Source organism: Filicampus tigris, chromosome 19 (assembly GCF_054856515.1).
Source record: "Filicampus tigris isolate MCC_2025a chromosome 19, RoL_Ftig_1.0, whole genome shotgun sequence".
Taxonomy (NCBI): domain Eukaryota; kingdom Metazoa; phylum Chordata; class Actinopteri; order Syngnathiformes; family Syngnathidae; genus Filicampus; species Filicampus tigris.
Window position 1 is genome coordinate 9,840,905 of NC_141235.1, and position 27,213 is coordinate 9,868,117.

Below are 27,213 nucleotides of genomic sequence, written 5' to 3' on the forward strand. Positions count from 1 at the left end.
GTGAAGATGCTCAAGATGGGAGTTGGCCCTGGCAGGCTAGTGTGCAGATTTTTGGTACCCATGTTTGTGGTGGTTCCCTCATAAACAGAGAGTGGGTGATGTCTGCTGCCCACTGCTTCTCCAGGTGGGACAGCCTAACATGAAGGCATATAGAGTTCTTCTGCGTTGACCAGCTAACCTTTGGCATTCTCTCTGTAGCACAAATACCTTTGGATGGGAAATTTCTCTTGGTCGTCAGAACCTGTTCGGAAACAACCCAAATGAAGTGACCAAAACTGTCGCCAGAATCATTTTGCATCCAGGCTTCAACATTTTCAGCTTGGACAATGACATCTCTCTGCTCAGACTCTCCTCACCAGTCACGTTCTCGGACTACATAAGACCAGTGTGTCTGGTAGACAATGCTAGTGTGTTCAACAAAGGTACTGATAGCTGGGTCACTGGTTGGGGAACATTCCAAGAAGGAGGTGAGGCACTGAACCTGCAATAAAATTGAGTTTTCCTTAATACAACATTGGGATAAAATGAGGTTGTACCTGATACACTATCAATGTCTTGCTTAGTGTCTCTCCCCTTCCCTGCAACACTCCAAGAAGTGAATGTTCCAGTAGTGGGAAATAGAGAGTGTAACTGCCTAATCGGAGTGGGTTTAGTCACAGATAATATGATCTGTGCTGGTTTTCTAGAGGGCGGGAAAGACGCTTGTCAGGTAGACTGCTTCTCCTTTACTTTTTTTTTTTAACAGTGTACAATGTGTTTCGACAAATATTTTCTCTTTACATCCTCAGGGGGACTCAGGAGGTCCAATGGTGAGCAAGCAGGGTTCTATTTGGATCCAGTCTGGAATCGTCAGTTTTGGATTTGGCTGTGCTCGGCCAAATAATCCAGGGGTTTATGTAAGAGTGTCCAGCTACCAGTCCTGGATCAACTCGCACATCACCTCCGATAAGCCAGGCTTTGTGCATTTCAACACCAGTGGGCTGGATGCTGACACCAACTACACTTGTCCTGGTCTACCTCCTCCTGTTACTAAAGGTCCAGCTACAACCACAGATCCAGTGCCCGGTTTATCAAGTGCTGTGTGTGGCATCCCACCACTGAACACAAAGATTGTTGGGGGTGGAGATGCTCGAGAAGGAAGTTGGCCCTGGCAGGCGAGTGTGCAGTTTTTTGGTACCCATGTATGTGGTGGTTCCCTCATAAACAGAGAGTGGGTAATGTCTGCTGCCCAGTGCTTCTCCAGGTGGGTCACCCAAACATGAAGACACATATAGTTTCTCTGATTTGACCGTTTAACCATTGCCATCCCCTCTGTAGCACAACTATCCTTGGATGGTCGGTTTCTCTTGGTCTGCATAACCTACAGGGAAACAGTTCAAACAAAGTGTCCAGAAATGTCGACACAATAATTTTACATCCAGGCTTCAACATTTTCAGTTTGGACAACGACATCGCTCTGCTCAAACTGGCTCCACCAGTCACGTTCACAGACTATATCAGACCTGTGTGTCTGGCATCCAGTAACAGTGTGTTCAACAATGGTACTCACAGCTGGGTCACTGGTTGGGGAACAATCGAGAAAGGAGGTGAGGTACTTTACTAGTAATACAATAGACTTTCCCAACTATATTCTAGTATAGCAGAGTCATTTATTGACCATACCTGATACACTGACATTGTATTATTTAGTGTCTCTTCCCTTTCCTGGAACACTGCAAGAAGTGGAAATCCCAGTTCTGGGAAACAGACAGTGTAACTGCCTGAATGGAGTAGGTCTCGTAACGGACAATATGATCTGTGCTGGTTTTCTAGAAGGAGGGAAAGACGCTTGTCTGGTAGAGTACTTTTTTTTCCTACTTGGTGATTAAGTGTTGAAATATGTTTTGACAGACATTTGCTCTTCACATTCCCAGGGTGACTCAGGAGGTCCAATGGTGAGCCAGCAGGATTCCATCTGGATCCAGTCTGGAATCGTCAGTTTTGGATATGGCTGTGCTCAGCCTAATCTGCCTGGAGTCTACTCCAGAGTGTCCCGCTACCAGTCCTGGATCAATTCCCACATCACCTCTGATAAACCGGGCTTTGTGCAGTTCAACTCCAGTGGACCGGATGCTGATAGCAACTATGCTTGTCCTGGTCTGCCTCCTCCTGTTACTGAAGGACCATACAGCACTTTGACAACTGCTGCAGCTGTAACCGAAGATCCATTGTCCAGCATGTCAAGTGCTGAATGTGCGTCTCAATCACTGCTGAATTGTCAAAATACAATGCATGTATATTCCTTTGACGGGAGCTTTAATTGATTCTTATAACACCTAAAACATGTTTCCAACTACTGCTACAATTCAGCTCTTCGCCTAAGATGTTTGTTTGCCATTGGTATTGTAAAACAATGAGAAAATAAATGTTCTGGGTTAAGCACTAGTCTAGAGTCTCTGGATTATAATGAGATGTCATGTTTGCAGTGTGTGGAAACCCACCGCGGAAGAACAAGATAGTTGGAGGTGACGTTGCTACACAAGGAAGTTGGCCCTGGCAGGCTAGTCTGCAGAGTTTTGGTAGCCATGTTTGTAGTGGTTCTCTCATAAACAGAGAGTGGGTGATGTCTGCTGCCCACTGCTTCAACAGGTGGGTCACTCTAACATCAAAATGTATGTATTCATCCTGTTTTGACTGTATAACCCTTGGCATTCTCTCCATAGCACAAGTACAGCTGGGTGGTCAGTTTCTCTTGGTCGTCAGAACCTTGAGGACACAGACCCAAACGAGGTTGCCAGGACAGTTGCCGCAGTAATTTTGCATCCATTCTACGATAGTACAATCTTCGACAATGACATTGTTCTGCTGAGACTCTCTTCTGCAGTCTCATTCACAGACTACATAAGACCCGTGTGCCTGGCTGCTAATAGCAGTATGTTCAACAATGGTACTAATAGCTGGGTCGCTGGTTGGGGATCAGTCCAGGAAGAAGGTAAGGTAGTGCTTGAGTAATAATGTAACATGTTCCTAAAAATAAGCATTACAATAATAATTGTTGAATTTACATCATATTCTTTTACTTTACCTTTTAGTGCCCTACCCCCTCGCTAAACCGCTCCGAGAAGTAAATGTCTCAGTTGTGGGAAATAGAGAGTGTGACTGCTTGATTGGAGGGGCTTTGATTACAGCTAATATGATCTGTGCTGGTTTTCTAGAAGGAGGAAAAGACACTTGTCTGGTAGACTACTTATCCTTTCCTACTTATTTTTTTTATGTTAAATGATGTTTTGAAAGATACTTTCCACATCCTCAGGGAGACTCAGGTGGTCCAATGATGAGCGAGCAGGATTCTATCTGGATCCAATCTGGAATTATTAGTTTTAACATTGGCTGTTCTCAGCCGAATCAGCCGGTAGTCTACGCCAGAGTGTCCCGCTACCAGTCCTGGATCAACTCCCACATCAGCTCTGATAAGCCGGGCTTTGTGCAGTTCAACTCCGATGGGCCGGATGCTGATAGCAACTACATTTGTCCAGGTCTACCTTCTCCTGTTACGGATTTTCCCTCTACAGAAGGACCAGATCGAGAGTCCCACCTGTTGAGTGCTGAATGTGCGTGAGGATCACCACAGCATTGTCAAAATATATTGCAAGTAATTTAGGTATGGTAGCATTGTAGTTTCTCCCCCAAGGGTAGGTTGTTGAAATGTGATGCCATACACGAGTGATTTCTCAATTTTGGATTATGGAAAAATTGTGAAAACTGAGATTTCTTTTATTTATTTCTTTAAAAAATAGAAATTAACTATACTACCCAGTGGAATAGGGACTTTACTGATGTTAGGACTTTTTGGTAGTTTGTGTGCAGAACAAAGGTTTGACATTTTCCGGATATTACAAACTGTATATTAATGTACTTGGGTTCTAATGAGGTAATCTGTTTTGCAGTGTGTGGCAGCCGAACACTGAACTCGATAGTCGGAAGTGTAAATGTGTCAGAAGGCAGCTGGCCCTGGCAGGCGAGTGTGCAGTTTTTTGGTACCCATGTTTGTGGTGGTTCCCTCATAAACAGAGAGTGGGTGATGACCGGTGCACACTGCTTCTTCAGGTGGGTCAGCCTAAAATGAAGGCATACACCTTTCTTCCGATTTGATCATCTAACCTTTGGCATTCTCTCTGTAGCACAAGTACCTTCGGTTGGTCAGTTTCTCTTGGTCGTCATAACCTCGAGGGAAACAATTCAAACGAAGTGTCGAGAAATGTTCACGCAATAATTTTGCATCCAGACTACAGCAGTTTAGACCTCAACAATGATATTGCGCTTCTGAGACTCTCCTCACCAGTCTCGTTCACAGACTACATCAGACCAGTGTGTCTAGCATCCAACAACAGTGTGTTCAACAATGGTACTGATAGCTGGGTCACTGGTTGGGGAAGAGTCCAGGAAGGAGGTGAGGCACTGAACCTTAGGTAAAATTGTTTTCCTTCATAAAACATTGGACTAAAATGTGGGTATACTTGATGCACTGCCCTTGTCTTGTTTAGTGCCTATCCCTTTCCCTAGAACATTACAAGAAGTGCAAGTCCCAGTTCTGGGAAACAGACAGTGTAGCTGCCTAACCGGAGTGAATTTAGTCACAGACAGTCTGATCTGTGCTGGTTTCGCAGATAGCGAGAAAGACACTTGTCTGGTACTCTACCTTTCCTACGACTTTTTTTTTTTAATGTGAAAAGATTTTTTTGATGTACACTTTCTCTCCACACCCTCAGGGAGACTCAGGAGGTCCAATGGTGAGCAAGCAAGATTTGATATGGGTCCAGTCTGGAATCGTCAGTTTAGGATTTGCCTGCGCTTGGCCAAATAATCCAGGGGTTTATGTAAGGGTGTCCAGCTACCAGTCCTGGATCAACTCCCACATCACCTTTGATAAGCCAGGCTTTGTACAGTTCAACTCCAATGGGCTGGATGCTGACAGAAACTACACTTGTCCTATACATCCTCCTGTTGTTGTGCCCAGTGCTGAATGTGCGTTTCACTGTTACCGCAACACTTACCACATACATTGCATGTAGATTTTCTGTATATGACAAGAACATGCTGTTTTTTATATTTTATTGATATGACACAGAAACTCTGTTTCTATCAAGTGGTAAAGTTCAACTCTGCCCCCGTGGTCGAGCTAGAAAATGTAAATCCTGATCTCTTTTGCACTGTGGGACCTCCAGCGTTTCAGTATTTTACATCCCTAGACACTTTTGTTGTGGTACCAGTGTGCTTCCTCCTCCAAAGGTCGGTTTCCAAAAAGTGGATATTTTTGTTGTGTTTGTAGTCTTCACAAATTTAAAAAAGGTAAATTCACAAAACTGTTTTTGTACTCAATTCAATTGTTCTCCTTGATAGAAACAGCTTTTCTGTTCTTAAATAGACATTTGAGTTTGTCATCAGTGTGGAATTTCTTGTGACCAGTTCAACTTTTTCTCGACAACGTGCAACTGAATTCTTGGATTATGAGATATCATTTTGCAGTGTGCGGCAGCCCATCACTGACCACAAAGATTGTTGGGGGTGAAGACGCTCAAGAAGGAAGTTGGCCCTGGCAGGCGAGTGTGCAGTTTCTTGGTACCCATGTGTGTGGTGGTTCCCTCATAAACAGAGAGTGGGTGATGTCTGCTGCCCACTGCTTATCCAGGTGGGTCAGCCTAACATGAAGGCATATGCAGTTCTTCTGATTTCACCATCTAACCTTTGACATTCTCTTTGTAGCACAAGTATCTTTGGATGGTCTGTTTCTCTTGGTCGCCAGAGCCTACTGGGAAACAATTCAAACGAAGTGTCGAGAAATGTTGACACAATAGTTTTGCATCCGGGCTACAGCTCTTTAGACTCCAACAATGACATCGCTTTGCTCCGACTCTCCTCACCAGTCACGTTCACAGACTATGTAAGACCTGTGTGTCTGGCATCCAACAATAGTGTGTTCAACAATGGTACTGATAGCTGGATCACAGGTTGGGTAGACGTCCAGGAAGGAGGTGAGGCATCAAACTTTAGGTAAAATAGAGTTTTCTTTTCCCATAAAACAGAATAAAATGTGGATTATGTGATGCACTTCCATTGTCTTGTTTAGTGCCTATCCCTTTCCCTGGAACGTTACAAGAAGTGGAAGTCCCAGTTCTGGGAAACAAGCAGTGTAGCTGCCTAACCGGAGTGGATTTAGTCACAGACAACATGATCTGTGCTGGTTTTCTAGATGGAGGGAAAGACACTTGTCTGGTAGACTACTTAACATTTTCTGCATGTTTTTTTTACATTTTTTTATGTTAAAAGACTATTTTGACAGACACTTTGTCTCCACGCCCTCAGGGAGATTCAGGAGGTCCAATGGTGAGCAAGCAGGATTCGATCTGGATCCAGTCTGGAATTGTCAGTTTTGGATTTGACTGTGCTCGGCCAAATAATCCAGGGGTTCTTGTAAGAGTGTCCAGATACCAGTCCTGGATCAACTCCCATATTACCTCTGATAAACCAGGCTTTGTGCAGTTCAACTCCAGTGGGCCGGATGCTGACAGCAACTACACTTGTCCTATACCTCCTCCTGTTGTTGTGCCCAGTGCTGAATGTGCGTTTCACTATTTCCGCAACACTTACAACATACATTGCATGCAGATTTATATGACAAGAACTTTGTTTGATTGATATGGTAGTGAAACCATGTTTCTATCAAGTAATGCAATTCAATCAGCCCCCATGGTACAGCTTTTTTACGTTTATTTTAAAGAGCAAGACCCTTTAGGTATTGTACCACTTCCTTCCTCCTTCAAGGGTTGGTTTCCGAAATTGACCATTTTTGTTATGTTTGTAGCTTTCACAACTTTGGAAAGGGTCTTTAGAAAATTCACAAAACACAGCTTTGTACAGAGTTCAAGTATTCTCTTGGGTGGAAACAGGTTTTCTGTTGTTAAAAAGATGTTTGAGTTTGTCATCAGTGTGGCATTACTTGTGACTTGTTCAACTTTTTCTGCATTGGATTCTAATGAAATATCGTTTTGCAGTGTGTGGCAGCCCACCTCTGAACACAAAGATTGTTGGTGGTGAAGATGCTCAAGAGGGAAGTTGGCCCTGGCAGGCTAGTCTGCAGGTTTTTGGTACCCATTTTTGTGGTGGTTCACTCATCAACAGAGAGTGGGTGCTGTCTGCTGCCCACTGCTTCATCAGGTGCGTCACCCAAACATGGAAGAATTCTGTTATTTTCTCCCTGACCATCTAACATTTGTCATTCTCTCTGTAGCAAAAGTACCTTTGGATGGTCGATTTCTCTTGGTCGTCAGAACCTGCAGGGAGACAACCCAAACGAAGTGTCCAGAACTGTTGACACAGTCATTGTGCATCCAAACTACAACCGTTCCAGCCATGACAATGACATCGCTCTTCTTAGACTCTCCTCACCAGTCACGTTCACAGAATACATCAGACCTGTGTGTCTGGCAGCCAATAGCAGCGTGTTCAACAATGGTACTCACAGCTGGGTCACAGGTTGGGGAAGAATCCAGGACGGAGGTAAGGTACTTCATAGGTAGTAAAGTAACATATTTTACCAAATGAGACATGATGACAACCTTTGTTGAATGCACCAAATATACTAACGCTGTACTTTGTAGTGTCCCTCCCCTTTCCTAAAACGCTACAAGAAGCGCAAGTCCCGATTCTGGGAAACAGACAGTGCAACTGCCTGAATGGAGACGGTTCAATCACAGACAATATGATCTGTGCTGGGGTTCTGAAAGGAGTGAAAGACTTTTGTCAGGTAGACTACTTTCTCATTCCCTCCTGGTTTCGAAATTGGTTTTGCATGTTTTGAAAGTAACACAGTTCCTCTCCACATCCCCAGGGGGACTCAGGAGGTCCAATGGTTAACAAACAGGATTACAAATGGATCCAATCTGGAATTGTTAGTTTTGGTTTTGGATGTGCCCTGCCCAATGAGACAGGAGTTTATGCAAGAGTGTCCCGCTACCAGTCCTGGATCAACTCCCATATAACCTCTGATAAGCCGGGCTTTGTGCAGTTCAACTCCAGTGAGATGGATGCTGACAGCAACTACACTTGTCCTCCACATCCTCCTCAGGTTACTCCTACAGAAGAACCAGATCCCAGCTCAGCAACACCAAGCCCACCACTACCAAGTCCCACTGGTTACCATCCATTTATATACTTCAAATGTGGTCATTACTTGCTATGTGTTTCATTTCTTCACCCTTCTCTTGTATTTTGTTCCCACCCCCCACCATTTAGATCAAGTGTGCGGCACAGCACCTCTGAACAATCGTGTGCAAGGTGACCGTGGATTTGTCGCAGGTGGAACTTGGCCTTGGGTCGTAAGCCTCCACAAAAACGGGACTTTCACTTGTGCAGGAACCCTCATCACGTCTAGCTTCATCCTCACGTCTGCCGAGTGCTTCTCCAAGTATGTACTGCATACCAGCTGTCATCTTAGTAGTCATCATGTAGTTGACCCTATATGATATGTTCTACTTGAAATTTTAGGTTGAATATCTAAGCAATTTGTTCAAATTCGGATGGTTTGTGTAAGAATGATTTTATTCTAAAACTGTATATGCTACATACAGTTCCCCTCCAACTGCCAGTGACTGGACTGCATATCTGGGACAGAAACTTGCCAATGGCGTGGAGGAGTTCGAAATGTCTTCAGCCATTTGCAAGATTACTATAAGCAAACTGCAAGGTTCCAACGTTGCAGTTCTGCATCTAACAAAAGACGTCATCTTCAGTGATTACCTCCAGCCTGTTTGTTTGGATATCACCAATGCAATATTTTTCCCTGTTGGAACCCGGTGCTGGACGGCTGGCTGGGGACAGGGGAGCAAAAGTAAAAGTTGTCATGCAGAATTTGTATTGTATTTATATTCACTAAAAATGGCTTAAGATATATTCACACTTATGTTCGAACGAGTTTGTGTTCCCTCTGCAGGCATTGAGAAATCTGAAAGTCTAAGAGAACTTGAAACTGTGGTCGTCAGTTGCGGAAGTGCCGGTTCTGCTCAGGAGAACATTTGTACTTCCACCTTGGACCTTCAACAGGTGCATTCCTTTTACCCATGATTGCAGTTTGTCTTCTTTCCCTTTGGGCTTAACGCTATCCAGGGATCGCAACAACGAATCATCCTCTTCCGGCTGCCTTTGTCCTCGGCAGACCAACTGTCTGCAAGCTTTCGCTCACCTCATTCATAATCTCCTCTTTGCTTCCCTCCTCGTGGCTCCATTGCTAGTAATCTTCTACCAACATATCCAATGTTCCTCTTCTGAACATGTCCAAACCAGCTCAACCTGGCCTCTCTTGCTTTATCTCTAAATGCTCTGGTTTGGGCTTTCCCTCTGATGAGTTAATTCCCCCATAAAGTGCCATATGTAAAAAAAAACAAAAAACACTGGACTTAACTTCTGAATGCAAATTTGTATACATGGATGATACCATTCATTGTCGTATTTCTCTTTATAGGGGGATAATGGTGGCCCTCTGATCTGCAAGTCAGACTCATCTTGGTTCCAGGCAGCCGTTGTTACAACAGGTACTAGATCCCCACTCGACATTCAGGTCTTTTCCAAAATATCGCGTTTTGGATCATTCTTGAAGGAAACAGTTGGCGACATGCCGTCCCCTGCGGCTACCTCCTCAGCAAGTGCTCCAGATTCCTACAGATCCTCATTTCTATCTCTCTTTGTGACTTCCACCTCTGTCTATCTGGTCTCATGCATGTACCATGGACAAGCTTGAAACTTTTTATTGCTGCGCTTAGAATACAATCTTGATACACCTTCAACCCCCTATGGTAATGCACTTACCATGATTAGGCCACATTCCCATCAAGCAGAGCTTATAATAGCATTTCTTTAGAAGCCAAAAAAGTGTCCAATACTTTTTGGCTACTTTGGAGTCACAAACTGCTTGGGGGGATTTGTCATTAGGCCAAACCCAAGTGAATGAAGTACCTCAGAATTTGTTTTAAATCATTATTATTATTACCATTGTGAATAATTTTAACAATAAAGTACTTTATAATGTATGATAAACATTTTAAAGACATTGTAAGTACATTATTGATGTCATACAAATGTAGCCGTTGTTTAAGTTTACACACACAAAATAATAGTACAAAAATGTCATTCTGTATGTTCCCTGGAATTTCTATTGAATGTGCCATATGGGCATCACCAGTAGGACAAATGGGCAACGACCTCAGTGTTTTGTGCAGCTTCAAGCAAAAGGCTGAAATTAACTTAATTTTGTTACTAATGGGTGAGCGTGGCCTCGTCATTCATCTGTTTCTGCGCCATCGGCATCGTTCATCATTTCCTTGTATTTACTCTTGAAAAATCCAGCCTATGAATACAAAAATGTTGGAGTATTATAAATGTGTATTTGTGTGATATATCCATTTCTTTCATGGACTGTACTTATTTCCTCACCTTATAAAGGACAGCTGAGAGTATACCCAGTATAGCCAGCCCACCTAAGGAACCACCAACTATCTCTTTGGTAAAGTCCGGTTGAGGAAACACTTCCACCCCCGTTTCAATCTGAAATGACCAATAACATTTGAGTCAATTCATTCGAGCCATTCCATCTTGATGTAAAATGACCTTGTGCACACGAGGGTCGTTATTAGATGACGTCGAAAAGAAGATGTACTGGTTCTTGTCATACTCCAGACTGGCCGTAGTGGTAAAGATGAACTTGGCCTTGTCGAGTCCAATCTGTTTGAGAATTACAGCAGAAAGATGGGCTACGCAATTAAACAGCTTCACGTCCACCGACACTCAGACTTAGGCACTACCTGCTGGATCCATGCTGAACTCATGTTGGCTGACATTTTGTACCGTTTTCCCTCGAGCCTTCCCATAAACCGATGGCACTTGAACACCCTGCATGTGGCCACTGAGCAGTCCTGTGGGACATTCAAGCACATTTCATACAGGTGTAGCTAATGATGTGCCCACAACAAATGGTTGAGCTTGTCTTACCACTCTTTTATTTTTTTGCATCTGACCAACCAAATCTGAGACATTAGCTCTTTCATCATTGCTGTATTGACAGTCTGGAATCTGAAATGGAGAAAGTTCATGTCACTTCAACAAAGATGTGATCCTTATCGTCATCCGTGAACGTTAAGGTGTGTTCAAACAAATATCTTTAGAGTGGCAATGTGATGCGCTACCTGCAAAGAGCTCAGATTCGCCCAGATATCTTTTTCGCCTAGCTTCACCGGCACCCTGATCACCACTGTGACGTTAAATGCTCGAATGTTGTTGGAAACCTAACACAAGGTCAACAGTGGTGCTTAAAAAAAATAATAAATCAACCTCAAGGTCTCCCCCCCATCTTCAATCATGACTTTACCAGGACAGATTGCTGGATTGATTTCTGTTCGTCATTCTTTCCATAGGTGAAATTGATGTAGTTTAGGGAACTGAAAAGAAATGCCTGATGAGTGGTACGCTCAATTAATCCTCACATTGTCATGACTGTCCAAATAGGCACCTTTCCATTGTAACAAAAATGCTGTACTTCACACCAATGTCTTTGACTTTGTGAAGTTGGCTTAAAGCCGAATGTTGCTCGTTCCCACTGAAAGAGAGACAACAGTTGAATTGTGCGGCTAATAATAGTGTCCCGCACACTGGTTGAAAAACTCTACCTTGTTGCATTTGCTGTGACAAAAATCCTGTTGTCCAGTCGGCTGTCTGTTTCGATGCCGTACGAAACCACAAAGACAACCTGAAATCAATGTCATCAAATTAGAGAGATTTCTTTTGGGCCTTTGAAGCATTAGATTACTATTAGGTATAGTTCTCTCAGTGGTGGCAAAAGGACTAAGTACTATTATCAATTAAAGAACAAGGAAATCTACATTCATACATGTTGTAATCATTGACAATGCATGTTCGCCTCTGTTGTTCACGCAACAATAGGTAGCTTTAGTATTTTTACAGAGCGCAGAACCAACCGTTGAGTTACTCTGGAAAATGGGCTTGTCAATGGTGCAGTCTGTCTTTCCCCGAGATTGGCCACCTTCACTGTCCAAGGAGTTGCACTCAGTTCGTCCCTTTATTTATGGAAAAAAGAAATCCAGAATCATGTCTGTGTAGATTCTCAGTCATTCAGGTCATTTTCAAAGGTTGAATAGAGTGGACTCTTGTTTGTTGATAATTTTACCTTTATTCCAAAAGGCTTCTTCAGTTCCAGATCTTAAGAGTCAAATGAGGGGGCATTCCTTTAAGGACAATGATGTCCAAATTCTGGATATTAGGAAAGACCATTGGTTTCAATGAGGTCTGAAAGAAGCCATCTTTCTTAAGATAAAGAGGATCTCCTTTAACAGAGGATGAAGTTTGTGTTATCGCTGTTTTTCCACCAGGCAATTGACTGGTTGGCATGCCGGGCAACAATAACAAATTGTGTGACATGTGACCACACCCTCCAAAGGTATATAAAGATCCTTTTGGATTAAAGTTCAAACATCTTCCACAAACAATAAGATTCCACTAATGTCCATTCAACCTTTGCAACAAATCCAAAATCACGCTAGCTAGAGAGGAAGAAGACTTATGTTAACCCCTACCTGCAGGACAGTAAACTTCCTGTAGGAGAACTCAGCTGGGTAGGTGAGAACAACAAGGGTATTGTACGAGTTTTCCCCCAGGTTCTCCACGGATACGGTGACATTCAAGAGCTCATCAATGCCCACTTTGACCTCCAACGATCTGCTCCATGATGAGAGAGGTCAAACATTGAAGAAGCAGAACTTACAAAACCTGATGAATGTCTTACCTGCTAAAATTGAAATCCAGCTTGAGGTTATCTACACATTTTTTGTCTTGGCCACAGTCGATCTCAAAGGCCAACTGTGGAGAACAGATCAAGGGTGAGCACTTGAAAGCACCGCATGAGATCTCCAAAGCTTTAAAGGCACATATGAATGAAGCTGTCTCACCGGATGAATCGTGACCGTCTGGGCCTGTTGGGCCAGACTCGGGCTCAGGTTATTGGCGGCGGGCAAACCGTCAAATGTGAATCTGAGCTCATTGTAAAGAGGATTCAAAGCGTCTTCTGGGCAGGGCTGTGAACGTCAACATGGTGAGGAAGAGACATTCGAGAAGAGCGTGAACCTCAAATGGGTCGTTGGTGCCATCCAACAACTCACCTTGATGAAAAAGTTGACCCTGAAACATTGTGTCACTCCTAAATCAAGAATCATGGTCCCGCTCTTTTCTCGGATTTTCTCACTGATGTAAGCTCGGTTGTTGGGCTCCTTGCGGGTTGCATCCAGCGTTAAAGTATAATTGACTCTCGCTGTCGCTGTGTCATTTTCAAGTTTAAATGTTAACATGACGCATACACAAGTCGTTGAATGAAGAATGGAGAATCAGGCACCTCTTTGCACGGTTGAGTGTCTGATCATCACAAAGCACAAGTCTGCCACAAAGTTCTTTGGGTTGTTACAGTCAGGGTTTTTCGTCGAGACTTGCTTTGGTGCATAGGACAACATGCTTTCTACCGTTACTATGGGTTTGGATCTGGAAACACAAAGGGATAGACACAAATGATGTTTTGTGATGCATTTCCCTGGCTAAAACAACTGCGATTACCAAGCAAAGCGCATGACTGAGAAGTATTGTTTGGTTTTGGTTTGCAGGAATACGCAAAATGGGCATTACAGTACAGTGAGCGAACGGTTAGTCTGCTTCTCAGTGATGATGTTCTGGTTTGAATCTCAGCTCAGCACTTCCTTTTTGTAGCAATTCATGTTCTCCCCTCTAATGAATGCTTGTAACTGATTATACAAATGTTTTGCCAATTGTTAAAGGCTCCAAAAATTTGCAGAGTAACCAGTGCGAGTCATAACATCTGAGATCGTAAAACAAGGGAGCAACAGCGAAGAATCTCTTACCTGACTAAGATGACGGTTCCTTTTGAACCCACTGCAAAGTCAGGCAGGTTGTCCCCGCTAAGGTCCGCAGAGGACTGGCTAATGGACATGCCGAAGAACCTGAGTCCCAAATTCAATTCTGAGCCAGCAATCCTCTATAAATGAGTGAATAAGCGAAAAGCAACGATCTTTGTTTTTTTAAAAGACTTGAGGTACAGAGCTGGAGTGCTTTTGCCACTGCTGTGTGTCCAGGAAAGAATCGTTGACCGACTTTGTAATTCACCTGTGAGAAAGTAGTAGAGATCCCTGTTCGTTCGCCATGAAATACGTAGACGCTGCCTTGTCCGTCGTCCTCCAGCGGCGCCCCGACTGCCAAGTCATTGAGTCCATCCGAGTTGAGGTCAGGCAATATGGCAAGGGAAGAGCCAAACCGCCCTCTGGGAGACTGGACTCCTCTGAGGACTATCGGAGAGTGGAACCGACACTCGACTTTCTGGTCGATACATGAAGATGGGTCAGGATTGATGGGATTGATTTTCAAGGGAAATTAAAAAATAAAATCGAATCTCGAGATGGCTCACCAAACCAATCATGGTGCAAGCGTAAACTCTCCCCTCTCTATCCTCCTCCACAAACATTGGGGCAGATATGAGGATGACGTCTGTGTTGGCGTCCCGATTCACATCCATGGCGCAGACCACTGCCCCGAAATATTCGCCGATCTGATACTACAGCAACAAAAACTGTTGTCACACAGAGCATCTGGAAAGTATTTAAAGTCATCATATATTTTTTAAATTAATCAGTTCTCGGAATTTATTCTTCTGTCGCCGGCATTGGAAATCCATATGGTCCCAATACAACCTCATTCCACAACGGAATAAATTGTCATGATCGTGTTTTTGTTTACTTTTGCATTGTTTTTGTAGATTTTGTTTAATTTCATACTGTGTCTTGTTTTTCTGTGTCTCTTGTCAACTCACTAGGTTTTGTTTCCACCTGTTCCCGTCAGCCCTGTCCCTTGTGTCAATCAATCAGCTTCCTCCAGCCACTTGTGTCTTGTCCAGGTGTGCCTCGTTGTCTCGTCACTTTGCTCGTATTTAGTTTCCTGTTTTCTGTCAGTCAAACTCTGTTGGGTTGTTGTTGCTGTCACGTCACACATAATTTTGTCGTCATATGTCAGATTTCACTTTGCGTCTTGATATTTACATTTTGATTTTCTTTTTTTTTTTTTGTGTCTGTTTTGCTGCCTTGGCTGGATTTTTCTAATAATTTTGGCTTATTCTATTCGGTCAGAAACTTGACATCAGGAAAGAATACTTAAAATGCAACACTGTGAGAGCATACCTGCCATTTGAAGGGATCTATTGTTTGTTCAAGCCTGTTTTGGGAAATCACCATCACAACTCCTCTGTGTTGATATCTTGGCGCACCAACTACCGTCAAACTTTCGGACCGCGTTTGGGCAACTGTTATGGAATAACCTGTAATTGAACAGGAGATGATGTGCAATGTGGTTCCAGATTCAGCAGATGGTGCTGTGCGTCTTGTATTCCAATTAGTGACTAATATTTAATACAGAGTGGTGAAGAAAAAATAAACACAGCTGAAAGCCCTAAACATATGCCAATACACAAGAATGCCATTCTTTTTTTTCATTGATTGAGCACAATAAACTCTGCCTAGCAACAAGTGATCAAATCGATGAGCCCTGGAAAGAAAATTGCCAGCAATTCCTGATTTTAACAGCAATAGGATGAATCAATTTTGTAAAATATTCTCACAATCATACCCAGATAGCTGTCAGGAGCAATGTTCATCGGTAAATAGGCACTTTCTCCCCGGCCTGTGTATGTTTGGAAGCCTCCTCTCCATTCGTTTGCCCCTACAGTCGCTATCTGTATTCCCTAGAATGACCACAGAAATATAAGGAAAATTGTTTCAAAGCCACAAAACTATTTTCATGTGCGTTGCGTTGTGTTGTGTTGTGTTGTGTTGCGTTGCATTGCATTGTGTTGTGTTGTGTTGTGTTGTGTTGTGTTGTGTTGTGTTGTAGCACCCCAGGCAGATAGGCAGCACTGAATCCCCGCTGAGCCATCTCCATTTTGAGAGTCTCTCCGCTTGATTGAGAGCCTGCCATGACATAAAGAACACAAATTACATTTTAACAATGTACCGGTAATTGTTTCCTTATTACTTTACAGTAATTATGATTTTGTTTCTATATATGTTTTTCTCATATTTTTTTCTCTTGGATTTGCACGTGATTTAAAAAAAATATTAACATCAAAATGTTCTAAAGAGGAATAAAGTGGTGATATTACAGAATATATAATTTGGCTGTTTCAAGAATGAAGCCCTATTCACATTTTTTCATCACAAAATTAGGACTACAATGATATTTTAACAGTATTCTGCTCAAATTAAGGCCAATGTCATAGCGTTTATATTTGAGTAATTTGGAAGTATTTGTAATCTTACAATGTTTATTTTTAGTCTGTTTTGTTTTGGGGAGTTGGGGGAATGATGAAACTGTCATATTGCTACAATGATTGTTTAAAAAAAAAAAAAAAGGCATACTATTATGAGAATACAATTCCCGCTCAAATGGTCCTCAACGTTGATAATAACGCAGGAATATATTTATGCTTGTAATAGAAAAAATGCCACTCGGTTGACTACTTTTGGCATAATGTTTCAACCCTTATTTTAATATCACAGCTTTCAAAATTTCAACTGTCTCACTATACTACAAATCTAAAACTCCCATTTTTTTCTTGTAGTATTTCAACTTTGCTCCGATCAAAGGATTGTTTGACTATTTATTTTCAGTGTGCCCTTGTCCTTTCAACCTTTGCATTTTACAGAGAAAAAAATAGAAGCCCCCTAATGGATTTCTTCTTGGAAGAAAAAAACAATGCTTACTCCTATGCAGAATGACTGTACCTTCAATAGCAAAGATGCTGTCCCGCAAAGTCTGTTGTATTGCATCAAGTGCGAAGAAACTCTCCACTTGAAACACACGCTTTGATGAGGGAAAAGACGCGATGGTGTCCAGCTCCTTTTTCGCCCTCGCGTTTTTAAATGCACTGCCCACCTTACCCCCCCCCCCCAAAAAAAAGTAAAAACAAATATGGCAACATTTAAGAATGTGATCTCCCAACTTACAGTTGTCGTGTGTGTGAAATACAACTCACCCCAATAGCAAATCGAACTATTTTTTTTTTTTGGGCTGCAGTTACTGCTGAAGGCAAGTCCGGACTGTCACCAGATTCTCCATCTGTGATTACTATTAGAATCTTCTTCCCATTGGGCCTGGAACCTCCGTTTACTACAAATACATTATCCCTATACCAACAAAAATACCACTTTTCAATAAAGATTCAGCTGTAATATGTAATACTGTAATATGTATTCAGGTTGCATTAGAGGGTAGAGAAAAAAAAACATACACAACACTTTTGATGGCTCTAGCTGTGTTTGTCCCTCCGTGTTTCTGTTGTATTCCATTAATGTCATTTCTCCAGGTGCCAGCATTAAAATGAGAAAAATTGCTGTGGATGATGGGATTGTTGGAGAATTGGACCACGGCAAACTTGGCAGGAGAGAAAAAAGACATACATTCAAATATATGCAAAAATACTAAATTGTTTTACAGTCTCTCACCTTAGAATTTTTTCCCAAAAAGGAGCCGATGAGATTAATGACAAAAGTCTTCATTTTTGTAAAGTCATCCTTGGCCACGCTCCCCGAGCCATCCAGCAGAAATGCGATGTCTGCTTCATTTCGGCAGTCTTGTCACGAAAAAGAAGAATAAGTGTTTTTATCACACTGAAATGATACAATTTGAGTCCATGTTTGGCTTTTAAATGAATCTGAATGGAATCTTCTCTGACATCCTTCTGTCTCGTAAGACAATTGACTGTGCGCCAGTTTGACCTGGGCTGTTGCATTGCCTGCTATGGCTTAAAAGACCATTGTGTGAGTGGCAGATTCTGTTGCAAGTGAAGTCACTCTCTTATGTTCTTGTGGATATTAAATGCAGAATTGCTCATACTGGATTACATTTGTTTGTTTCCTATTAAAGGGGAAATTTGCAATGTTAGAAGTCAGTGTGTCCTGACAGTAGAGCATTAGGGAAAAGATCTGGGGTGGGCGAATAATTCCTCTCCGGCATCATCTTGTGTGTTTTAATTTGATTTACAAGAAACCACCGAACCAAAGGAAAAACAACCAATCAGAAACAGCGGGAGTGACAAACGAGGTGTCAATCATAGTGAGCCCACCCCACAGCCTTGCACTGACCCGTTCGCTACCTACTGCTTCAGGACCTTTGCTGAAACTACATTGGAATATTTCCATCCAGAAAAAAACCCTCCCTCAGTTTTCAACAACTGGGCATTAGACTAGTGAGGTAAGTCATTAATATATTCATTTAAAAAAGTATTGTATTTGTTAAATGTGCATTTCACTGTTCTATAGCCTTTGTACGTTAAAATGCTTTAGTCCTGATGTAAAGCAAACGTGTTTAGCACGCTCCTTGAATTGATGTCATAAACATTTATGGCTTAGAAAACGGTTGTATATAAGTGAGGACAGTACTTGAAAGGCCATTAGACAAAGTACCTCATAGCAGATGGTTGGGGCATGACAACAAGGTAGTTACCAAATTAGCCAGGTGGCTCTCAAGCATTTTGGATAAATGGCTTGATAAAGTCAAAAGCGTTTTTTATCCAGTGTTAACGGAGTCTTTCGTCGCCATTTTCAATACCCAGCTGTGATCTTTTCCAGGGAAGAAAGGGACCTGTTCAAATTCACTACACTCGCAAATAACAGCGAAGCGACCTCAGGCAGATAAGAGGTTTCAGAAGCGACGCGGAATTAGCTCGACAGGTACGTTTATCTCTGCTTTTTGATTTTTATTTATTTTTACTAATTGAACGTTTCAAAAAATAAAACTTCAAACTGCTAACATTTATAGTAATTCCATTAGAAATAAGTTGTGCTACCTACGTAGCAGCCGTGGCCAACGCTGGCTTGGTGATAGTGCTAATGCTAGCGTAATATTGCTAACACTGGAATTGTCAAAGGTGGATCAGGGTTCTCTTTCAATTTGTGTATACAGCAAATAGCCATGTTTGATATTCACACTTGTTCATTTTGTTAAGGGGCGGGGCTTTGTTTAGAGACTTGAGGATAGGAGAGATTTAAAGTGAGGCTACCTTCCAAATCTTGTGAGAATTTTTAACACTACAAACTCCCCCTTTTCAGTGTATTTTTAGACATTATTAAAAAGAAAAGCTAAGCACTGTCAAGAGAAGAAGGCAGGGGAGGTTTGACATGATCAGAAGGGTCGATCTGCAAACACACGCCGTTGTACATGGTGATGCTTCCGCAGTCTTTTGGGATGGTTGGACCACATGCCTGCGAGGGACCAGTTCAGTGGTGATTAGAAGGAATGCATAGGCACTGATGCGCAAAATCACCGTGACTCACCATGGCTGTTCGTGTAGACGGATCAATTGTCATGGTCAAACCAAGAGACATGTTGACAGCAAAAGAGGGCACTTTGAGGAAGAAAGTCATTGGTCAAGACATATATGAAGACTCATATTGGGTAAATACTGAAAACCCTAGTCCACTTTTTAGTGTAACACTGCTACGAGAAGTCTAGGGTAGTTGAATGAATGATGATTAACCATGTCTTATTGGCAGACATAGAGGGGCCCAAAATTAAATTTTGCCTAGGGCCCAATGGAGACATTTGCCAATGTGTCATCAAACCCAAAAGCCTGCTTTTTCCCCTAAGGGGGAAAAAAAAACAGGTAGTGACTGTATTAATCTCCGTTCATGCTATTGTTCACGGCAGACAATCCAAAGTGAACCCTTTCCATGTTATTTTGCTAACCAAGAAAGTAGCGCCTCTTAAGACACATTTGATGACAGCAACCTTCAGCTGACAAAAGTGATGTCATGCGTGTTGTGATTGTGATCTTAGGTATGTTCAGCTCTTTGTTTCAGGTGTTTCAATCCTGTTTCAGGATTATATATATATATATATATATATAGATATATATATATATATATATATATATAGATGGATGGATGGATGGATGGATGGATGGATGGATGGATGGATGGATGGATGGATGGATGGATAGATGGATAGATAGATAATTATCGCTCACCTGAAATTTGCAGCGCTTTGCAGGACTCCGTGGAGCATTTAAAGATTCTCCCTCGTCTGTCTTGTGAATACTGATCAAGGGGTGCACTGACAAGCAAACTGTTCAAATAGAACCAGACAAGCTATACTGTATTGTAATACATCACGACAACATGACATTTGAATCCAATCCCTTCACTCACTCGGCTTGTCTTTGCACGATCTGGTATCCAAAACTTTCTGCGGGGTTCGTCAAGGTCTTCCAAGCCACGGGGTCAATATTGAAAGCAAATGTAGTTTTAAATACTGAGAAGAAGAAAAAAAAAAAAAAAAAACAAGGACCAGTTGAGCGGTCGTGCTGATGCTAATGTGCAACGCTGACCCTACTGCATGTCTCCATATATGGTGTAGTGAACAGTACTATCACCAGGAAGAGAGAGTTTAAAAGATAATAAAGGATGGATGATGGATAGATATCAACGATAGAAACTATAGATAGATGAAAACAGATGTAAAGTAACTGAAATAATCCAATTGCGCGGAATGCTATTTCAAATCATCACGAAATAGGAGAAATGACTTCTGATGGTTGTCTCTGCAGCATTTCCAATCGCTAAAGACCAGCGTGTGGCGTATGAGAAAAGAGACTCTTATCTTACCTGTCAGAAAAAGTGTAGCAGTAGTGAGCCAGTCCATTGTGCGACTGCAGTGAAACGCTGCAAGGCATCAACGAGACAGGAAAGTGTTGAAGGCAGAAATGACGGACTCAATAACGTGACAGCTAAAAGAGGTAGTAAGAGCAACTCGGATGTAGACTACCATCCTCACTCAAGGACTGCTTAGCTACTATCATAGAACGAATTGAAATCAAACGCGTTCTTTATTTTTGATGCGGACAACTTGACAACTGCAATTAAGTGATTTACTTTACCACTCCTTTTTTGGTAACATGCCGTGTTTGATCTCGCTGACACGGTGCTGTCACAAAATGATCGAAATTGACTCATTGTTTCATTCAACACAAAAAATACCAAAATAACTCCATTTATTTCTCCTTTTTCTTTTACTTCCTCTGTGTCTTCTCATTGCATTGTTGGAGCAGGAAGTGCCGAATTGCACCAGCTGCGTAAAAAGGCAGACATATGTGCAATATCCCCCTTTTCACCTTCTCATTACTGAATCAGACACTTAAAACGATATGAACACTCTGTGTAGGCATACACATGAAATTTGTGCGGTGACACAAAGCAAGCAGATGATCTAATATGTTACTTATATTTAGCAATCCGACCACCTAATTGTAAATCGTAGAGGTGGCAGAAGCATTCACAGATAGTAGTATTTTATTTATTTATTAATGTTAATTGTAGACAAAATGCATTTTGATAACTTGGCACAATGGGAACAAAAAAAAAAATGCATACAAAATAGTAGTTCCTCCAAGTATTTTTTTTTTACAGAGTAAGGGAGGAGAAAGTACAAATATATGTTTTCAAATTTAAAGAGTAAAAGTGAAAATTCTTCAATACTTGGTTACTTCCTTGTTCACCGTGGAGGACAGTTACATTAACTTCATAGTGATTCAAACCATGTTAATGTATTTTTTCCAAATATTATTTCAAATGGGATGTCTAAACTTGTTCTTCTTCCGTCACCAAAAAAGCCGGATCGACACTGCCCCTGGTGGTTACAGCCAAGTAGTACACTCAGTTTTATTTCACAGAATTTTAGGACAAACGGATTAATTATTACACTCATCTCTGGTCTGTGTGGCTGTGAAAGGTCATTCAAACAGTGGTGGCCCAAACAGAGGTTGTCAACACAATGGAACATGTCAAGTGAAATTAAATTTGATGTCAGAGAGGAACTTGGCTTGTGGTCGTTGTCCTCTTAAGTTATCAGCGGTGCACATTGACTTGTCAACACTCACAGCTACATTTCGGGAAGTCGGCCTTTCTGTCTTTTCTGCTAAAAGTGAGGCGCACCTACATTTTTCCCAGCAATACTTCTGAGAACAGACTTTTACGCTCTAAAACCGATTCGAATCGCAATAGCGATACTAAAACTAAACTAAAACCGTTGAGATCTTTTCACAGCTGGTGAGAACTACTTTTTCTTCCGCCTGTATGTATAAGCGCGTAATCAGGGCAGCACACTACGCCGCTCAGTCAAATCGGTCAGACTGAAGTTGTAAAAAAATGAAATAACAACAGAATGGCCATGTCAGGGTTGCAAATCTTTACGCTCACGTGCAACTTTCTGCTCAACGACTGGTCGATGAAAGCTGGTGCAATTGGACTGTGTGCATGTGTGACCTTTAGCGTGCGTGCCAGCTGACCCCGGCTTCCTCCCACCGAGAAAGGACGACAGGGAAAGGTCACAGAAAGGTCAAGGATCAGCCCGCTCTGTGTTACTGCAAGCAGGTTGGATTACGAAACATTCGGTGTCTCGTGTATAACGGGATCTCACTGCTCACTGCCGCGCTTCTCGCAGTTGATGCGTATTCAAGCTCGGCTTCTGTTTGCATTTGTTTGCATAATACAGCAACGGCTCTCAAACTAGGGTGCGAGTACCTCCGTCGGAACCGCGAGTCGTTGCTTGGGGGTCCACAACATGATATAAATAAATCAAAAGAGTTAGGGTGGATCTTTCTCATGCCACTAGAGGGAGCCGGCGTACCACTTGCAGTACCAGTACCACACTTTTAGAATCACCGTTCTATGACATTTTAGTGTACACGTAGCATTTTTTGAAATGGTGTTCGGATTATGACGGGGATGTCTGTCCTTGGGCCCCAAAAGTGAGACCCGCTTTATTTTTTCCTTCTTTGCCATTTTGTACTCGCTAGACCGTTTGCCCTTTCTCTGGCCACCCGCCATTGAATCGCTCCGGCCTGAGACGCGCTGAATGTCACGAGCCATCTCTGGTTGCGTCCTGTTCTTTTTATAGCCGAGCAGCTGAAATGTGAAGGGTCACAATGGGAGGATAAATACAAGGGCCAGCCGGCCCAGAGGGTGTCGCAGACGAAGGCTACTTCTCTACCTCCGCTTTTCTTCTCCCAGCTCTCCTTCTGATCTCAAAGGTAAAAGGACAACTGCGGGCATTGACTTTAGACACATTTCCGTATTTTTGGGGATTAAAAACATGGTGTGCATGCACTTTGCCATGTAGTCTTACATCCCTCTAATGCACTAAAAAAATCAAATATGTATTACTATGATTCACTTTCACGCCTAAGGCACCCCTCACTACCTTAAAAGTACCATTTATAAACAGGCTACTAATGACGTTAAAATCGAAAATATTGTATATAAGAGTTAATATGTTGTGGCATTTTAAACCATTTTTTTAAATGTCTGACCATGCATTGTGATTTACAACCATTACCATTTAGCAGATGTGCTGTGATATTCGTGCAAGATTTGCCATATATGACCTTATAAGGCTGGTTGAGAAAAAACAAGTAATCCATTATTTCTAAACCATGAGGTACGACTAAAATATTGTATAAAACAGTTAATATGTTGTGACATTTTAAACTCTGTTTTTAAATGTCCGAGCATGCAATGAGAACTACAACCATTACCGTTTAGCAGGTACGGTGTGATTTTCGTGCAAGATTTGCCGTATATGACCTTATAAGGAGAATAAGGTGTTAAAAAGTAATTCATTATTTATGAACCACGTGGTATGATTGTTGCTAGCATGACTTGTTCTTGTTTTGTATCATGTCCTTGGTTTTCATGCTACAGTTTCATTTCATTTTTTTTATGTAACACCCTGGTGCTAAGTCAGAGTGGATGCATTGCTGGGTTGTGTATATTTAGTACAGCCTCGTGTTGTCGGGGAGAGGCGAAGTGAGGCATGCAGTGGAAGAGTAGGAAAAGGTCACGGATAAGAAGAAAATGGAATAGGTCAGACACATGCTTGTGGTTATCACACAAGTGTAAGATGGCGGTGGGGGTGGGGGTGTTGCTAAAAGAAGGAAACAACCAGACCACCGTTTGTTGGTGAGGCAGGATGTCATGCGGTTGAGTAGGATTGCATTTTGATGAGGTTTCGCTTTTGAGTCACAACCGCGGCCTGTACCCTTTTATCCGATCTCGTTTTGCAAAGTATTCCTCTTTCTTCCCTCCTTGAACAGAGTCAAGATGCCTCACGCATACCCCTTCCTCACTCCTGAGCAGAAGAAGGAGCTCAGTGATATCGCTCACAAGATCGTCGCTCCCGGCAAGGGAATCCTCGCCGCCGATGAGTCTACCGGTAAGGATCGCCGTTGCGCTATTATACACCGGACACATGTATATTCTATATAATCAGCTTCCAAAAACGGCTTTAATAGTTCACAAAAGCAAACGACTGTGAATACATCATCTCCCCAAACTCTTTTCCAAAGGTCTGAGAGCCATGAGTGAATGTCATAAAACAATGAGCTAAGTATTGTAATAGGTGGATAATGAATCTGAGAAGAGTTTTCAGACACTTCTCAAATTCAAGTGTCCAAGACAGTTTCATAGATTTGTGCAGAGCTGGCCATTCCGTCGATGTGACGGACCGGTCCGTCTATCCGCCTTTGACGGACGCCCATTTTGCTGACGGTTGACGAAAGCCGGGAAAAAAAATAAAATAGACGGACTAAGTGTAGTCGGAAGCCCATGTATTTAATCCGTCTTTAGTCTATTTTTCGCGGCGAGGTTTGCCGTGGCGCAGAGTCACTCTTTTTGTTCAAATATCGGCAGTGAGTCACTCTTTCTGTTCAAATTCAATGAGCGCTCCGCTTGTCTGACTGGAATCTGGAAATGTTGGCGTGTGTTCTTTGATGAGCCGCTTGTCTGACGGGGGAGCACTTACACGCTGCTTGTATAGAGCTCTCACTAGCACTGCTTGGTCGTGATTGGTGGCCCTCGGAGAATCGACCATCCAATCGGTGCGCTGATGGGAGGGCACCAACAAGCAGTGCGGGTGAGCGCTCTGTATAAGCAGCGTGTCCGGGTGAAAGGCTCCCAATGCGGGGGGACACCCAATAGTACCAATTTGTGAAAAATAGGAAAAACGACCATATTTGGACATGCTGGTATTCTACCCCACAGCGATGGATGATATGCTTCTGGTTCGTTGCAATTTGCATTTCATTGCAAATTGTTGCATCTAATCTCATCTAATGTACAAATAAAACATTTCATAGCATCAAAATGTAAATTAAATACCACATTTGGACAATTTAAAAAAAATATTTTTTTTATGTATACTTTTACACACGCCACGTTAGATTTATTCGATAATAGTCTTGGGAGATATTGTACCGATACGGTGCGCGCTAAACTTGCCCGCTGTCCTCTCCAGGTAGCGTTGCCAAGCGCTTCCAGAGCATCAACGCTGAGAACACTGAGGAGAACAGGAGGCTGTACCGCCAGCTCCTCTTCACCGCCGATGAGCGCGCCACCCCCTGCATTGGCGGCGTCATCCTCTTCCACGAGACCATGTACCAGAAGACCGACAGCGGCAAGCTTTTCCCCCAGCACCTCAAAGAGAGAGGCATGGTGGTGGGAATCAAGGTCGACAAAGGTGTCGTCCCTCTGGCCGGAACCAACGGCGAGACGACGACTCAGGGTGAGCCCGAACAACACACTGCAAGAGTGGGCTAACTCTGTTAGAGAAAAGGTATTTGTTTTTGATGAATATGAGTCTAAATCAGTCTCAGGGCCAATTTTGACCAAAAAAAAAGCCCATTATTGCTCTCAGTACTTCAAAAAATATATATCTTGGGTGCCAGTGCATGTTGGTATAAGTGATTTTTTTTAATCATCTTTGAAATATGGACAGATGTAGATTTAGTTGTATCACGTTTAGATTTATGGATGTTTGCACTTAGACCACTGTTGCACTACAGCCATGAAACTTGAAAGTTCTCTTCTACAAAATGGCAAAAACTTGAGTTAGCCCACTCGAGTTCTCAGTGGCTCAAATAGAAGTCCATTATTGCACTCAGTACTTCAAAAATATATATCTTGGGGTGCCAGTGCATGTTGGTAGTCAAGTGAGTTAGCCCACTCTAGTTCTCAGTGGCTCAAATACTGTATTTTGGAGAAGGAAAAATGATCCTTAGTCGGTGTCTGTCAGATCTTAATGGTCATGTTCTAGCTTCAAATAAGTAAACAATCATGCTATAGACCGTGTTTATATCTTTGAAGAAAAAAAAATCTGTTCTGTTGGCAGTTCACTTTGCTTCAATTAAATAATACATTCGTTTTATCTTATTTTTGCTGCTTATGAACCGGCGTGATCCTTTGTTGTTGTTGTTGTTTTGCTAAAGCTTTTGGTTGGCTCCAGGTCTCGATGGACTGTACGAGCGCTGCGCCCAGTACAAGAAGGACGGTGCCGACTTCGCCAAATGGCGCTGCGTGCTGAAGATCACCCCCACCACTCCCTCAAGACTGGCCATCATTGAGAACGCCAACGTCCTGGCCCGCTATGCCAGCATCTGCCAGATGGTAAGACGAGAGTGTGCTTGACAACCTTCGTATGAGGTGCCAAAAAGCAACTGACTCCTCCCGGCCAATCAGCGAGTACCGATACTTGTGCGAACAGAAGAAGTCATTCAATACCTCTATTTAAGTCAAAGTGCACACATTAGTTTCCGTCTTTCATGGCGTTACATAACGCTGCTCCGTTGCATTTCCCAGCACGGCATCGTGCCCATCGTGGAGCCCGAGATCCTCCCCGATGGCGACCATGACCTGAAGCGCTGCCAGTACGTCACCGAGAAGGTCCTGGCTGCCGTTTACAAGGCTCTGTCCGACCACCACGTCTACCTGGAGGGCACTCTGCTCAAGCCCAACATGGTTACCGCCGGCCACTCCTGCTCCATGAAGTACAGCAACCAGGAGATCGCCATGGCCACCGTTACCGCCCTCCGCCGCACCGTGCCCCCTGCAGTGCCTGGTGCGACAAACCTCCCTTTTGGATTGTAACAGTATGAGAATGAAGTTATCATTTTAAAATTGACTTTAGACTTTAATACTATACCATTTATCTTGGGAAAATACAACTTTTTTCTCATGACATCACAAATCGAATTTGTTGTTACAACAAAACTATTTGTCAAGGCAATTTTTCAATTCC

At 42.6% G+C, this 27,213-nt stretch overlaps 3 protein-coding genes across 7 annotated transcripts in view; 2 read left to right on the forward strand and 1 right to left on the reverse strand.

The window, feature by feature from the left end:
• Nucleotides 1-10,111, forward strand: LOC147129401 (uncharacterized). The gene is given in 27 exon segments (XM_086017520.1): nt 1-124; nt 199-467; nt 564-709; nt 789-1,243; nt 1,318-1,589; nt 1,699-1,835; nt 1,914-2,136; nt 2,466-2,628; nt 2,703-2,971; nt 3,072-3,217; nt 3,293-3,590; nt 3,927-4,086; nt 4,161-4,429; nt 4,524-4,669; nt 4,749-5,004; nt 5,506-5,668; nt 5,743-6,011; nt 6,107-6,252; nt 6,343-6,598; nt 7,032-7,194; nt 7,268-7,536; nt 7,638-7,783; nt 7,868-8,185; nt 8,187-8,443; nt 8,607-8,866; nt 8,969-9,078; nt 9,497-10,111. Coding segments are annotated over 27 exon segments (5,868 nt in total). The 5' UTR covers nt 1-98; the 3' UTR covers nt 9,773-10,111.
• On the reverse strand, nt 9,764-20,847 carry LOC147129402 (integrin alpha-M-like). Its single transcript, XM_086016201.1, has 30 exons — nt 20,751-20,847; nt 20,295-20,397; nt 20,114-20,211; nt 19,422-19,492; nt 19,235-19,349; nt 17,592-17,719; nt 17,378-17,520; nt 17,123-17,273; nt 16,872-17,022; nt 15,985-16,058; nt 15,718-15,832; nt 15,273-15,409; nt 14,507-14,653; nt 14,209-14,418; nt 13,947-14,080; nt 13,430-13,572; nt 13,200-13,354; nt 12,990-13,115; nt 12,827-12,900; nt 12,618-12,759; nt 12,003-12,101; nt 11,694-11,773; nt 11,537-11,623; nt 11,396-11,465; nt 11,214-11,312; nt 11,020-11,100; nt 10,833-10,943; nt 10,639-10,752; nt 10,465-10,575; nt 9,764-10,378 (listed from the first exon to the last, which is right to left on the reverse strand). The coding sequence occupies exons 1-30, from the start codon at nt 20,785-20,787 to the stop codon at nt 10,310-10,312; spliced, it is 3,375 nt and encodes a 1,124-aa protein (XP_085872327.1). The 5' UTR covers nt 20,788-20,847; the 3' UTR covers nt 9,764-10,309.
• aldoab (aldolase a, fructose-bisphosphate, b) overlaps nt 18,186-27,213 on the forward strand; it is a 9,999-nt gene continuing 971 nt past the window's right edge. Inside the window, exons 1-7 of one of the 5 annotated variants that reach the window (XM_086016223.1) lie at nt 18,186-18,339; nt 18,717-18,818; nt 23,041-23,173; nt 24,236-24,354; nt 25,435-25,701; nt 26,422-26,582; nt 26,775-27,033. In XM_086016223.1, coding sequence (XP_085872349.1) covers nt 24,243-24,354; nt 25,435-25,701; nt 26,422-26,582; nt 26,775-27,033 — 799 coding nt within the window. In that variant the 5' untranslated portion in view covers nt 18,186-18,339; nt 18,717-18,818; nt 23,041-23,173; nt 24,236-24,242. Of the gene's footprint in view, nt 18,340-18,522; nt 18,819-23,040; nt 23,174-24,235; nt 24,355-25,434; nt 25,702-26,421; nt 26,583-26,774; nt 27,034-27,213 lie in introns of those variants that run through there. The other 4 variants (XM_086016224.1, XM_086016225.1, XM_086016222.1 and 1 more) reach the window with 4 other exon arrangements.